This window comes from Ammospiza caudacuta, chromosome 5 (genome assembly GCF_027887145.1).
Source record: "Ammospiza caudacuta isolate bAmmCau1 chromosome 5, bAmmCau1.pri, whole genome shotgun sequence".
Classification (NCBI taxonomy): Eukaryota; Metazoa; Chordata; class Aves; order Passeriformes; family Passerellidae; genus Ammospiza; species Ammospiza caudacuta.
The window spans coordinates 35,763,362-35,776,447 of NC_080597.1; the positions used below are offsets into that span (position 1 = coordinate 35,763,362).

A 13,086-nucleotide genomic window follows, 5' to 3' on the forward strand; every position below is an offset into this window, starting at 1 on the left:
CCCCACAATTTGAGAAACACTCATCTATCCATTTGTAGAAAGAGAGATGCCACCCTCCTTCTCTCCAAAATCACAGCCCTTCCTTTGCTTTATGCCTATCACCTGGCAATTTATAGTCCAGGATTTCTGTGGGCAGGTAGAGATTCCAGTTTATTGTGAGCATACCAAAATTAGTAAAGTATACTGACCTGCTGGAAGCATAGCAGCTCTAAAGAAAGCAAATGGAAAGGATTCAGCAGGACGGGGAACTGTCATTCAGCTCAGTTTCCAAAAAAGTAACATGTTTCTGACCACTGGGTTTTAAGCAGCTTCCAGAACAGATCCAAACCTGAAAACACAAAGTTCAAGAAATACTGAAAGCATGCAGCACACAATTAAAGCAGCAGAGATTGTACTTTCTCCCATTCAGGAGATGAGAAGACGCAGAATAAATTACGATCACACAAAGTTTAGTAGTAGCCCAGAGGGATAGAATCTAAATGTAGTCTCCCTGATGAGATACATCATTCACAGGTGAAAAAAACCTGGCAGAAAGAAGATAGTTGGAAAAAAAGTTGAGAAAGGCTGGAAGACTTTAATAATGGTGAAGAGGTCAATTTAAGTTTAACTAGTTAACTTACTGTTCCTGCAGTGGGGTAGAGTGCAGAGCATTTAAGTCTTCTCATTACTAACTTTTTAAAATGCTACATTTTACTTTGTGATCTAAATAATAGGGACTAAAACAAAAGGATGGGAGGGTGAGCTGTGTGGAAGGAAAAAAATCCAAAACCAAACAAAACTCCACCAATAAGCCAAACCAAAACCAAATAACGGCAAAAAAGCTGTAGCTTTTGCTAGGTCCAAGTTAAAGTTAATATGTCTCGTCCCACCACTTATATTTATGAAAAGTGTTCATGTGGTGAAGTCAAAATGGCAAGTTATCAGCCTACATGACCTCACTGTAAGGACTGCTAGTAGATTTTCATGGAAACTTCCTTATATACTCGTGATAGTCCTACTTTTTTCACCACTTCCAAAGTTATTATTTTAAATGTGCATTTCATGGTTAAACACAATTTATTTGGAACTGTCCTATAAGTGACAATTCTTATACTTTGGCCTAATTACTGACCTGATTCTGTAAATCTAAAAGTTTAATGTCAGAACGCCCAGTAACAGACTGGATTTAAAACAGAAGGGAAGGGTAATTGCAGTAGGAGTTACTCCTTCAGGAACAGTGGCCGCTGGCGGATCGAGTGACAGCTTTGACATCGCAGCCATTCCTTTGCTAATTGCTGCCAACCATGTCTTTACTAGCAGAGCTATGGAGCCGTACTTTTCCCGCGAGGCTGGCTCCCTCACCTAGGTAATGAACATTCACAGCACTATCACCAACGTTGCAGCACTGCGCTTTTCTTAATTTTTGTTTAACATCGGTGTAGTTTGTTAGAGCACTAAAGGTCTGTTAAAAGACCACTCTGCATGATACAGACGCGAGTGCCAATTTGGAAATCTAGAAAGTCCGACCGAAATAAGAAACAACTAAAGAAGAAGACAAGAGGCCAAACTACCTAAGGCAGCTTAAAACAAAATCAGTCCGAGGTTTTAAACACAGCTGTCCTGCACGAATTTGGAAGTCACAAAATCGAGGTAACGCTAGCCGAGCGTTCCACCTATGTCTGCGGCTCCGCCGCACCGTGCCCCACACTGAGAGCTCTGAGAGCGCCCGCAGCCCCGAGGCCGCCGTGTCCCGGCCCGGCCCGGAGGGTTTAGCCCTGCCCGCCCCCTCCGCGCGGAGCCGGGGCCGCCCGGGCGCTGCGGCTTTAAGGGCGCCCCGCGCCCGCGGTGCGGCCCCGCCCCGCGCAGCGCGCGCGCGCATGGGCGGATGGGGCTCCGCGCTCTTGGCGCGGCGCATGAATCCGGGGCTCGGCAGGCCGCGCCCGGGGCGCGGGGCTCTCACGGGCAGCTCCCCCCGCTCCGCCCATGGCCTCCCCGCTGGTAAGGGCTCGGCCCCGGCAGCCAGGACGGCCGGCAGGCGAGCCGCGGCCGGCGGGTGTCGCCCGGCGCCGAGAGCTGCCCGGCCGCGGCTGCCGCCCCCGCCGGTGGCAACGCTCCGGACGCCGGGACTGCGGCTCCCGCCGCGCGCGGGGCGTTAGCGGCCCCTGAGGGGCGGGGGAGGGCGAGCGCGGCCGCCCCCGCCCGCAGGCTGACGCTGCGCACCCTCTCCCCAGGAGGACCCCGTCCTGATCCGGCGTTTCCGCGGCCACACGGCGGCGGTGACGGGCGTCGCCTTCGACGCGAACGCGGCGGAGCTGGGTGAGTGCTGGGCCGGGCGCCGTTTGCTTTCCGGGCGGGGCAGCCCGCTCCCTCCTCCCTCTTTCCCTCCCCGGAGCCGCCGGGCCGGTCCGGGCGCAGGTCCGGGCGCGGAGGCGGGGCGGGCTCCCGCGCCTTCGGGCGGGCTAAACAGTCTCTTCCCCTTCCTTAAGCGACAACTTTTTGAGCAAACCACAAGGCTGGAGGAGGGGTTTGTCCCGCGGAGAGAGAGGAGGAGGAGGAGGAAGTAAGTGAGGGGAGCGCCGAGGCCGGAGGGGCAGGGGCTGCTCCGTGCCTCCGCCGCCGCCCCTCTCCCCCGCGGTCCCCCTGGAATCTGCCGGGCCCACCGCGGAGGGCTGGCTGCAAACTCTGCCGGCGTCCCGAGCCCGAGGCTGGGAGTGCCTGCAGCCCCATCCTCCCTGGGGCGTGGAGAGAGCCGGCAGGAGTGCACGGACCTTTCTCTGCCAAGGAGCTGCTTTTAACTATTTAAGATGAGGATTCGTCTGGCGAGAAGATGGACGTGGATGCGCAAAAGCTGCCTGTTCCTGGGCTTCTTAATGATCGCTTACTTTGTGGTCGAGCTGTCCGTTTCTTCCTTCGGTGCCTCCCTCGCCGGCAAGAGCATCACTAAAGGGAAATGGGAGAGGCGCTTTTCTGACGGAGCAGAAAAAGCTGTCGATTTGGCTCGTCCAGTTTATGACAAACCCCCACCCGATCCTTATGCTCCAGGAGAATGGGGTAAACCCTTTCGCCCCCAGCTGAGTCCTGAGGAGCAGAAACAGGAAGAAGAGCTGATTGAGAAGTATGCAATAAATATTTATTTAAGTGATAAAATTTCTCTCCACCGGCACATTGAAGATAATCGACTGAGTGGTTGTAAAACTAAATCTTACAACTACAGAAGACTGCCCACAACATCTGTTATAATTGCTTTCTACAATGAAGCCTGGTCAACACTGCTGCGGACGATACATAGTGTTCTTGAAACATCACCCTCAGTGCTTCTGAAAGAAATTATACTGGTGGATGACCTGAGTGATAAAGTGTATTTGAAGGCTGAACTCGAAAAATACATAAGCAGTCTGAATAGAGTTCGCTTGATAAGAACCAACAAACGAGAAGGATTGGTTCGTGCACGCTTGATTGGCGCTACCTTTGCTACAGGTGATGTTCTCACATTCCTGGATTGTCACTGTGAATGTGTTTCCGGCTGGCTGGAACCACTGCTCGAGAGGATTGCTGAGAATGAGACTGTTATTGTCTGTCCTGTCATTGACACCATTGACTGGAAAACATTTGAGTACTACATGCAAACGGCAGAGCCCATGATTGGGGGCTTTGACTGGCGGCTGACATTCCAGTGGCACTCGGTGCCTAAACATGAACGTCTCAGGCGCAAGTCGGAAACCGACCCCATCAGATCCCCAACCATGGCTGGCGGCTTGTTTGCTGTCAGCAAGAAGTATTTTGAGTACCTGGGAACCTATGATACGGGAATGGATGTTTGGGGAGGGGAGAACTTAGAATTATCGTTTAGGGTTTGGCAGTGTGGAGGCATGTTGGAAATTCATCCGTGCTCCCACGTGGGCCATGTGTTTCCAAAGCGTGCACCCTATGCTAGACCAAATTTCCTTCAGAACACGGCACGTGCTGCTGAGGTGTGGATGGATGAGTTCAAAGATCACTTTTACAACAGAAATCCTTCAGCAAGGAAAGAAAACTATGGAGACATTTCTGAAAGAAAGATTCTTAGGGAGCGTTTGAAATGCAAGAGTTTTCACTGGTATTTAAAAAACATATTTGCTGAGTTGCATGTACCAGAAGATCGTCCTGGCTGGCACGGCGCTATCCGCAGCACTGGAATACCTTCAGAGTGCCTTGACTATGTCTTACAGGAGCATAATCCTACTGGCTCTCACCTGTCTCTCTTTGGCTGTCATGGTCAGGGAGGCAACCAATTTTTTGAATATACATCAAATCAGGAGATTAGATTTAACTCTGTAACTGAGCTATGTGCTGAAGTCCCTGAGCGTGAAGACTTCATAGGTATGAGGAGCTGCCCAAAAGATGGATCTCCTGTCCCAGAAATTATTATCTGGCACTTCAAAGAAGATGGGACTATTTATCATCCTCATTCGGGGAAGTGCCTTACTGCTTATCGCACAACTGAGGGGCACGCTGATGTGCAAATGAGAACTTGTAGTGCTGGAGATAAAAATCAGATTTGGAAATTTGAGAAATAATCACTACTGGTAGTATGGATCGGATGGACTGTGATCTTCAAGCTTTGAATGGAACGTGTGAACAGAGAGCAATGTTTGATTGAATACCTTGAAATGTTTTCACATCTCTCTGTGGTGGTGTAGAAACTGTCTACTATGATGAACTGTATGGAAAGCAAAAGTAAATAGTGCGGTCCAGTTTCTAAAACATGGATTAGAACATTTAATGCCTTTATTTTTGTAAAATTTTGGTCCATTATTACTTTTCTCAGTCTTGATTATAAAACAGAGGCTTCTGAGGGGACTGAAGTGGGATTTTTTTAATCTTAAAATTATGCAATAATTCAGTGACATAATGTTCTGTGTAAACAAAAAATTTTTACTTACAGAAGTAAAAGTTAAGATTCTTCCAGTGGTACTCGCTGACTGTGTTACAGATACATTATAAAGTATGTATCTAACACCCTAAGTAATGCTACAGTAGCATGTGATTGAATGGGCATTGATGTGGAAAGTTGAATGCAAGCCTTGTAATGGTCTGCGTTTTTCTGGGAATGTACATGCTGTTAAGGGTACTATATTCTACAGAAGAATAGGAAGTTTATTTACTAGAAGGGCTTTGGCACTGCTTTGCAGTCTTGTACCTATTGTAAAAATCTTACCCCATGGGGCTTAGTCAGGAGCTCTCATGCATTTAGAGGAGAACATGGTAGCAGTAGAACCAAGGACATGCTGATCCCAGAAATGGAAGAAATAGGGTTGGCTACAAATAAGAATTTTGTTTAAAGGCAATGGAGAAGGAAAGGAATCACAAAATTGCCTTAGCTACTGCTGTTTTTCAGCTATATATTTAATGTATACATTGCTTCTGTGTAAGCTTTTCCATGTTCAGCTCCACATCTTAGAGACAAAAAAGTTATGTGATCTAGACCATGTATGGTTTTTTTGTTGTTGTTGGTTTTTTTTTTTATTTGGTCTGTCAGCAGGCTAGAGAAAGGTAACAGAGGAACATTTGGGCTGTTTTATTTTGCTTTTTGTGTTTTGGCAACAGCTGGCATGGGTCAGCCCTAGGAAGAGTTTGAAATAATACAGCATAAGTTGCCTGTTTCTAGTCAAAACAGTACCACTGGAGACCTTGGGTAAGACTGGGAAGCTGAAGCTTCTGACATGAAGGGAGTTGAGAAGACAAAGGAGAACACTAAGATTTGTTGGTGATACAAATAATTACTTGTTTAGAATGTTTTGTTTTTTCTGTTATGCTGAGTTTTTGAAGAATACTGATTCTCGAATAGTGTCTCTTAGTGTCCCTAATCTGTTTTGATAGTGCTTATAGATGGTAGTCATGATAGATATATTGTGTACTTGAAAAAAAATCTTGCATTAGTATCTGTATTTTAGTTTTGTAAGATTTAAGTTGAACACTTTTCTTAGTGTGTTGGGCATTCCAGCTGTTTTTATTACTCTCACTGAAGTGATAAATATTCTTCAGTAGCCATAGTGCAGTAAGTCTTTACATGGGGCTGGTAGGTAGAAACTTAAGCTAGTGAGCATTAGTTACCTGGATACTTGAGGAATGTAGTGGATGTGCACTTACTACAGGTGTTAGCAGGTAGAAGGGTTGAAAAGGGACAAGTGAGACCTGATATAGTTGAAGTTTTCCAAAAATAAAGTAAGAGTAAGTTATAACATATTCTTAAATTGTAGTGACTTGAAGGCTTTGAGATGTTTGGGTGGAAGCAGGTTAACATAGAAGATGAACAGAAGAAAATGTGGAGCTTGGAATGCAGCATTGAGTCATGCTAAAAATGCTTGCCACTGTGTGGCGTGGATTCTTTTAAGACTTTAATTTATTTTTAGGCAGTTACTTGCAATTTGGGTTTTTTTTCCCTTTTTTATTTTCCTTTTCCCCCTAAGTTGAGTTTTTGTTGTTGATATTTTTTTTGTTTGTTTGTTAAAAAAAAAGGGAACTTTTTACTACATAAGGGAAGCATTCCTGAAAAATTGCATTCCACTTTGCAGCAGGAATTCTTTTGTGTACCTGCAAGTTATGAACCATTTATCAAATTTTAAAAGACAGCCAGTCGTTTTGTACTGGGGCAATAAATTATATAAAGTATGTGCTTTTGTGAAAACTGTAGGCTGCTTTTCTGTAGGCTGTTACATTCAATAGAAGTGACAGGGAAAACGCCTAGGTTCTCTTATGTGCAGATCATAAGTAGTGTGTGCAATGCATGTTTCTTCAGATGAAAGTAATTAAATGATATGAATACAGACTATGCAAATTTTATACAGTTAATTTTTTAGCACTTGGCAGAAACTATTTTTTGTGTAAAGAAGTACCTTCAAGTTAAACCTGACATTCAAAGTGTTCCTTCTCTATTTAAGCAATAATCATAAGTGAATCTGCCTCTGAGTTTGAAAAGTTATTCTCCCTATGTATCTGAACCCCTTCCTCCTCCCCATGACCTCCCTTTCTATTTTTGGAGTTATTTAGAAACAAACTGGGGAGAACAAAAAACCACTAAATTAAATTACCTGTCGCTAAAAAAAAGAACAAAAATTTAAAACCTTCCCAATGGGAAGAAAAAAGTGAATAGAAGGAGGAGGGGCGAGAGAGAGAAAGAAAGAAGGAAAAAACAAACGACACCTTACTATTTCAATACTCCTATCCTATTATTTTTCAGTATGTAGAGATTTCTGGAAAATCTGAAAATCTGAATAGTTTTCTATTCTGTTAGACTTTGAAAATTTGGTGAATGCTTGTACATATTTTAAACTACTGATTCTAAGTGACTTAAAAAAACTGAATGTAAACTTTACACTGAATAAATGTGGAGGGCTTTGGGATTTCTTTTGAAAAAATAAAATCCAGAAAATAAAATGTTGACTAGTGTGCTGATTCCTCTCAGTTCTTTTCCTCTTTTTTACATGCATATAGAATGCAACAAAAACTGCCAATAACTTGAATTTATGGGAGTTATTAAAAGTTCTTCATATTTTATCCAATGTGCTTAGAATTCTAGATTGGCGTTTTTGACAGAGGTTAAATTAATAATATTTTTTCTCCAAGTAGGAAATCTTGCAATTAACGGTAAAACGTGTTTGCATTGTGAGGTTGTACTGTATCATTGAGAGCTGCAGGGTTCCTGCAAAGTGTGGGGGTTTGTTGGCAGTGCTAGGTTTGAATATTCACACACCCATCATTTGCACTGTATTCCATCTGCCCTGTAATTCTTGCACTAAGTGATTAATTATATTGGAGATGCTTCGGTATTTTGAGAGATGTACATCGAGCTGTTAAAGCCTGTCTGAGTTACTCTCTTTTGATCTTTGCACAACTTTCTTAGTCACCACTTTGTTATTGTGGAAAGTGAGAGTGAAATGGTAATTCTGTATTACAGCAACTTGTGTTCATATATTTGTGTGTGTGTATATAAAAATGTATGCCATCAATAGTCACAGTTCATAAATTGAACTTTGTTTCATTGTAAATACCATAAAATCTATTTTATGGCATATGTGAAGCTTAGGTATCTGCTTACACACCTCTTTGCTATAGATTTTTCAACTTGGCCTTTGCATAAGGCCAAGTCTTTATTTTTGGTGTTCAATTCTGTAGTGACTCATCAGCAGAAAAGCAAATTATCCAGTGATGTGTTTGCTATATGTAGGTGTGTACAGAAGCATTGATGTTTAAAGAGGAAAAGGCACTCAGGTTATAAAGTAGAGTAAGTTGTATATTGGAGCCAGCTCATTGTGGATTTTCAGTTTTCTAAATTTTAGTTATATTTTGCTGTTGATCATTGCAAGGGCAAATTGTCTTTCACCTCTAAACATGGTTCTGGTTATGTCATGTATTCTCTGAGGAGCACCAGGCCTATTTGTGCTGTGGCGCATCCTGAAAAATTTCTTCTGGACTTTCTGTGTTTTTTTTTTGTTTCTGATCCAATATTTAAGCGTTGCATCAGGTGGCAGGGAGTCCAGAGGAAAAATGAGGATGATTGTCACGGATGTCCCACAGGAAGGAGAACTTCAGATCACTGCTTGTGCCTCATTTACCTTGGGACAGCCCATGTATCAGACAGCAAGCTACAAGAAACCAGGCTCTGAATGAATGGTGCTGTCATCTTTCTAAGAATATTTCCCTCAGTTTTTAGAACTGAAAGCTGATACTGCACAGCATTCATGCAGTTCATAAGGTTCCACAGGTATTTGGTAGTTCATCAATGATTTGTTTTAGAAGCCATCAGTCTTGTCTGTTTCACATTTCCAGCCCTATGCCTTCAAATTCTATTTTAGCTTATGTTTCACTTTTTCCTTTTAGTTTTACTCCACTGTAGATCACTTTTCAGAATCAAAGGGGCAAAGGAATTCTTTCAAGTACAATTAGAAAAACCCTGCTGTAAAACAGGGTTTTGAAAAGTTGAAGTGGGGGAAAAATAACTTGTATTTCTTTGTCAAATATAGGCCTGTTGATATGGGCATAGGGATAGTCTGGTCACACATCTTTTAGCAGAAACTCGTCTTTAAGGAATAAAAACAGCATCTTTGTAGTAAATTTATAAAGGGAATTTATTAGATAATATTTAATAGTCTAATATGCTAATATTATGTTTGAGGTTTGCCTTGACATGTGTTAATAAGGAAACTGAATTTCTTTGTGCTATGTTGGTGCTTGAAAGAAACTGGGAAGAGAAAAGCCATCTTCATATACTCTTCCAGCTTCTGGAGGCCCCTGTTCTTCCTCTCCCTTCTTTTCTCTACTGGGGAATTTGACAACTGAGGGATGGGAGTGTGAATACCTTGTTTTTATTTATGTCTATATACTTGACATTTAGCAGAGATGAAGATGGTGGGGATGTAAGAAAACCGCATGTACCACTTTAATTCAACTGCTTATTATCTTTGTTTCTTATAGTTTCCTGAAAATTATCAACCTCTGGTGAAAGTTAGGTTTGCCTTTTTGACTGCAGATAGTATAGTTCACCTGTAAAGTGACTGCAAAAAACCCACCCTCAAGCATGCTCTATTTTCAGACTGACAACTTTATGTTCTCTTTTGAACTAGACAAATGTTAGTTATAAAATTGATACTTAAATAGGATTATAGAATTATCATACATCAATATTGTCACTCAAGTGTTAGAAGTCATGTCTTCACTTTAAGTTGGCGTATTTTTTTTTGGAGTTGAACACTTGATACTTGAAACAAATTCTATCTCTGAGATCAAAATGAGATTACTGAAGAATTTGCCTATTGTTCTTAGGATTTTGTAAAACCAAATCTGGATTCATACTCATGTGCATGATGTTTGGCCTTGAATGTTTTGCTCTGTGTCATCAAAGTACTTGTAAACCAGTTGGCTTAGTATGTGAGAGAGCTACCTGTTGAGAATTATCCTTTACTTCTCCCATTCTTGTGGCATCCTTCTGAAAGCCTGGTGTTGCCACTACTTGCTACCAGGCTTCTGCTTAGGCTAAGTATCCCTTAAAGCCTAATAACTCCTCCCTCCTGCAATACCCGTTAAGTTCTCTGGTGAATCCAAATCCATAGTTGTTAGCTCTGACTTTCATAAAAGCAGTGAGCAGGCCCCTAATGCCTTTCACTTCTTGCAGTTACCTGCTCTGTGGACAGCCTGCTCATACTGTGGAAGCTGAGGACGCCGTGCAGCGCCTACAGATTTTCAGGGCATGCGGAAGCGGTGACAAGTGTAGAGTTCTCTCCGGATGGGCGGGTGCTGGCTTCAGCTTCTCAGGATCACACGGTCAGGCTATGGATTCCTTGCATGTGAGTATAACTGAGAAGTGCTGGATATGTGTTTCATTATTGAGCAGTGTGAATATGCGAGGCTTTACTCAAAAAAGTTTCCTTTTCCTTCCCACATGCCTGGGCTTTGACAGAAACAGAGACTGGGGACCACAAGCAAAACAGTTCTTTGCTGTATTACTTTGTTCTTTTCTGAATATTCTGTAGTTTCAAAAGAAAAATATAACAACTGAGAGGTCACAATTTCATGTGTGTAGAACTATGCTTTGTAATATTTCTCTGGCTTAAAGATGATATTTTAACAAGGATTGCATGGCTGCACTTCATTTTGGGGAGACAAGTGTTGAAGAGAACAATAGTTTTTTTTGGGGAAAAAAATAATTGACTTGCTTTATCAGACTGTTCTTGAGTAGTAGTAATTATGAGTAATTCAGTGTGATCTTAGACTAATGTTACTTGAACTTCCAAGCGTTTTATAGATTACTGTATAAAAAATTCTCTTTCCAATACTAATGCTGATGAGACTAAAGGCCAATGATGCTACTGAATTTCACTGTTCTGTAAAACTGGTCATGTTAAATGCAACTTAAGGAATGTTATTCTAATAATATTTAAATAAGTAAAATATAATGGTGCCATTAAGATTTGGCCTCTGTATACTGCTTTTTCATTTGAGTAAGATTATAAAAATGCCAACATTGAGTTTTATGGGGATTGAAGCTCTTTAATATAACTGTGATTTTTGACTTGGTATTTGGGGTTTTGTTTCCTTTTCTTTGCTCCCCCCTTAGCTATGGAGAATCATCAGTACTGAAAGGTCATACAGCCCCTGTTCGGAGTGTGAGCTTCTCCCATGATGGCTACTCTGTAGTTTCAGCATCCAATGATAAATTAATAAAAATATGGAGTGTTTGCTCTCAGCGCCTTTTGTTTACCCTATTCCAACACACTGGTTGGGTTTGCTGTGCCAAGTAAGTGTTGTTTTTATTCTCTTGGTAAAGTAGAATTCCTAACAAAGGGGATTTTGTATCTCAGGGTAGAAATAAGGGAAGAAACATCTGTGAATGACAAGTAATTATCTCTCACCAGTAATTAAATTTTAATAAATGAATCTTATGTGCACAAGTTTTGTGTAGACCTAGCTGAAGTATGAAAGCTTGCTCTATGTTAATATGTGAACATACTAAATCAGTTACTGTCTTCATTCTACTACAGTAAAGGACAAATGGGGTCTTCTGTATTTATTTTTAGTCAGTGTGCTGTCTTTCTCCAGTTTTGTTTGGTTTTTTGTTGTATTATTTCCCAGCACTCATGTCTAGATTTATCTATGCGTTGTAGGGGTTTTCTCAAGTATTCTTGGAATCATAGTGGCATTAAAGAATGGTCATGAACCAGATGAGTTAAGCTTACGTAATTGGAAAAGGTAAAAGAAATGGCCTTTGGACTGCAGGTTAGGATTCATACTCTTTAAAGACAGGACAGCTTCTCAAAGGCAAGAAAATATTGTTTGCTATCTTTTTAAAAAATTTTTCCTTTCCTCCATATTAATGGAAAATCTGCAGCTAAGAGGCCTGATATAAGAAAAAGGAAAGTTCTAGGAAATCACATTTGAAAGTTCTTGAACAGTTTTTCAGTGTCATTGTGCAGTTGCTCAGTAAGTGAAATAATAATGCTTGAGGAAGTTATAGACAAATCACTTTTCCTCTTTTAAAACCTGGTCTGCTAGTCTAGGAATAATTGTGAATTCTTTGCCTGCTATTTATAAGTTTAGAAAGAACTCAGAGAACATAAATATAGGTTAACATTGAACACAAGATTCTGCTGTATCCTCTGTGTCTTTTTACCTATAATTTTCTTTACTAATCTCTTAGTCATCTGTAGTGACATCCTTAGGTTGCTGACACCGTCCCCTCAACCCCCTCTCTTCCTCTTGCTTATGGCTCTGTTTGTAATTGTAGTTCCTTATGAAATGGGTCAAAGTGAAATAGGGAAGAAGCTTTTCAGTTTTATTAGTCCATGAGAAATACCAGAAGTTCAAATGTCCTTTAAGTGTGATGCATCCTTATTTCAAACAGGCTTCCTTGGTTCTGGTGTTTTGTTACTTATGTCTCTAGTGCTAATATGGGCAGAATCAGTTCTTAAGTAATGTATAGACTTGTGTGTTCCAGATTTTCGCCTGATGGAAGAATAATAGCATCTTGTGGTGAGGACAAATCTATTAAACTCTGGGATACAAGAAATAAAATTTGCATTAATACCTTCTCAGATTATGAAGGGTAAGTTTTACTAGAAAAAAGGAGAAATGTAATAGTGTAATTTTACTGGCATTAATTTAATATCCTGTGCTTTTAACATCTATATATGTTAAATCTGAAAACAGATCAGACTTCTACGACCCATGTCAACTAAAATAATTCATGTAATGTTTTTCTAAAGAGGTTAACTGGCTGCACTTATACAGCTGTTTTACAGCAAACAAGAGATAATCTAAACAGAAGTAAGATTATTCTTGGATTTTGGAATGTTTCCATGTTTTCCCTCAATTTTGGTAATGCTATTTGATATTGGATGCTTCAACAAGAAGAAAGCTTGAAGACTTTTCCACTTGTTGATGAAAACAGTATTTTGTTACTTTCAGTAACACTTGCAGTGATCTGCCTAATTTAAGTTTAAAAAATATGTGCTTTTACTTCTATGCAGTTGTCTTAAACGTCTTGGATCCAGAGTTTTAGTTAACAACTCAGTGGAATATTTAGCTTCTATATATGCTTTGCTGATTTCATGTCTGCCTTCATCCTTTTTCAAG

The 13,086-nt window shown here is 41.2% G+C and overlaps 2 protein-coding genes across 3 annotated transcripts in view; both read left to right on the forward strand.

Moving 5' to 3' along the window:
- Positions 1-1,904: 1,904 nt before the first annotated feature.
- POC1B (POC1 centriolar protein B) overlaps positions 1,905-13,086 on the forward strand; it is a 45,243-nt gene continuing 34,061 nt past the window's right edge. Inside the window, exons 1-5 of one of the 2 annotated variants that reach the window (XM_058804831.1) lie at positions 1,905-1,977; positions 2,211-2,295; positions 10,130-10,301; positions 11,072-11,251; positions 12,434-12,556. In XM_058804831.1, the coding sequence (XP_058660814.1) occupies positions 1,963-1,977; positions 2,211-2,295; positions 10,130-10,301; positions 11,072-11,251; positions 12,434-12,556 (575 nt within the window). In that variant the 5' untranslated portion in view covers positions 1,905-1,962. The remainder of the gene's footprint in view (positions 1,978-2,210; positions 2,296-10,129; positions 10,302-11,071; positions 11,252-12,433; positions 12,557-13,086) is intronic. The other variant, XM_058804832.1, reaches the window with a different exon arrangement.
- On the forward strand, positions 2,760-7,347 carry GALNT4 (polypeptide N-acetylgalactosaminyltransferase 4). Its single transcript, XM_058804830.1, has one exon. It carries the CDS (start codon positions 2,784-2,786, stop codon positions 4,533-4,535), a length of 1,752 nt encoding a protein of 583 aa, XP_058660813.1. The 5' UTR covers positions 2,760-2,783; the 3' UTR covers positions 4,536-7,347.

Coding starts and splice junctions, on each gene's coding strand:
- GALNT4 (XM_058804830.1), top strand. CDS start 2,784: ATGAGGATTCGTCTGGCGAGAAGATGGACGTGGATGCGCAAAAGCTGC.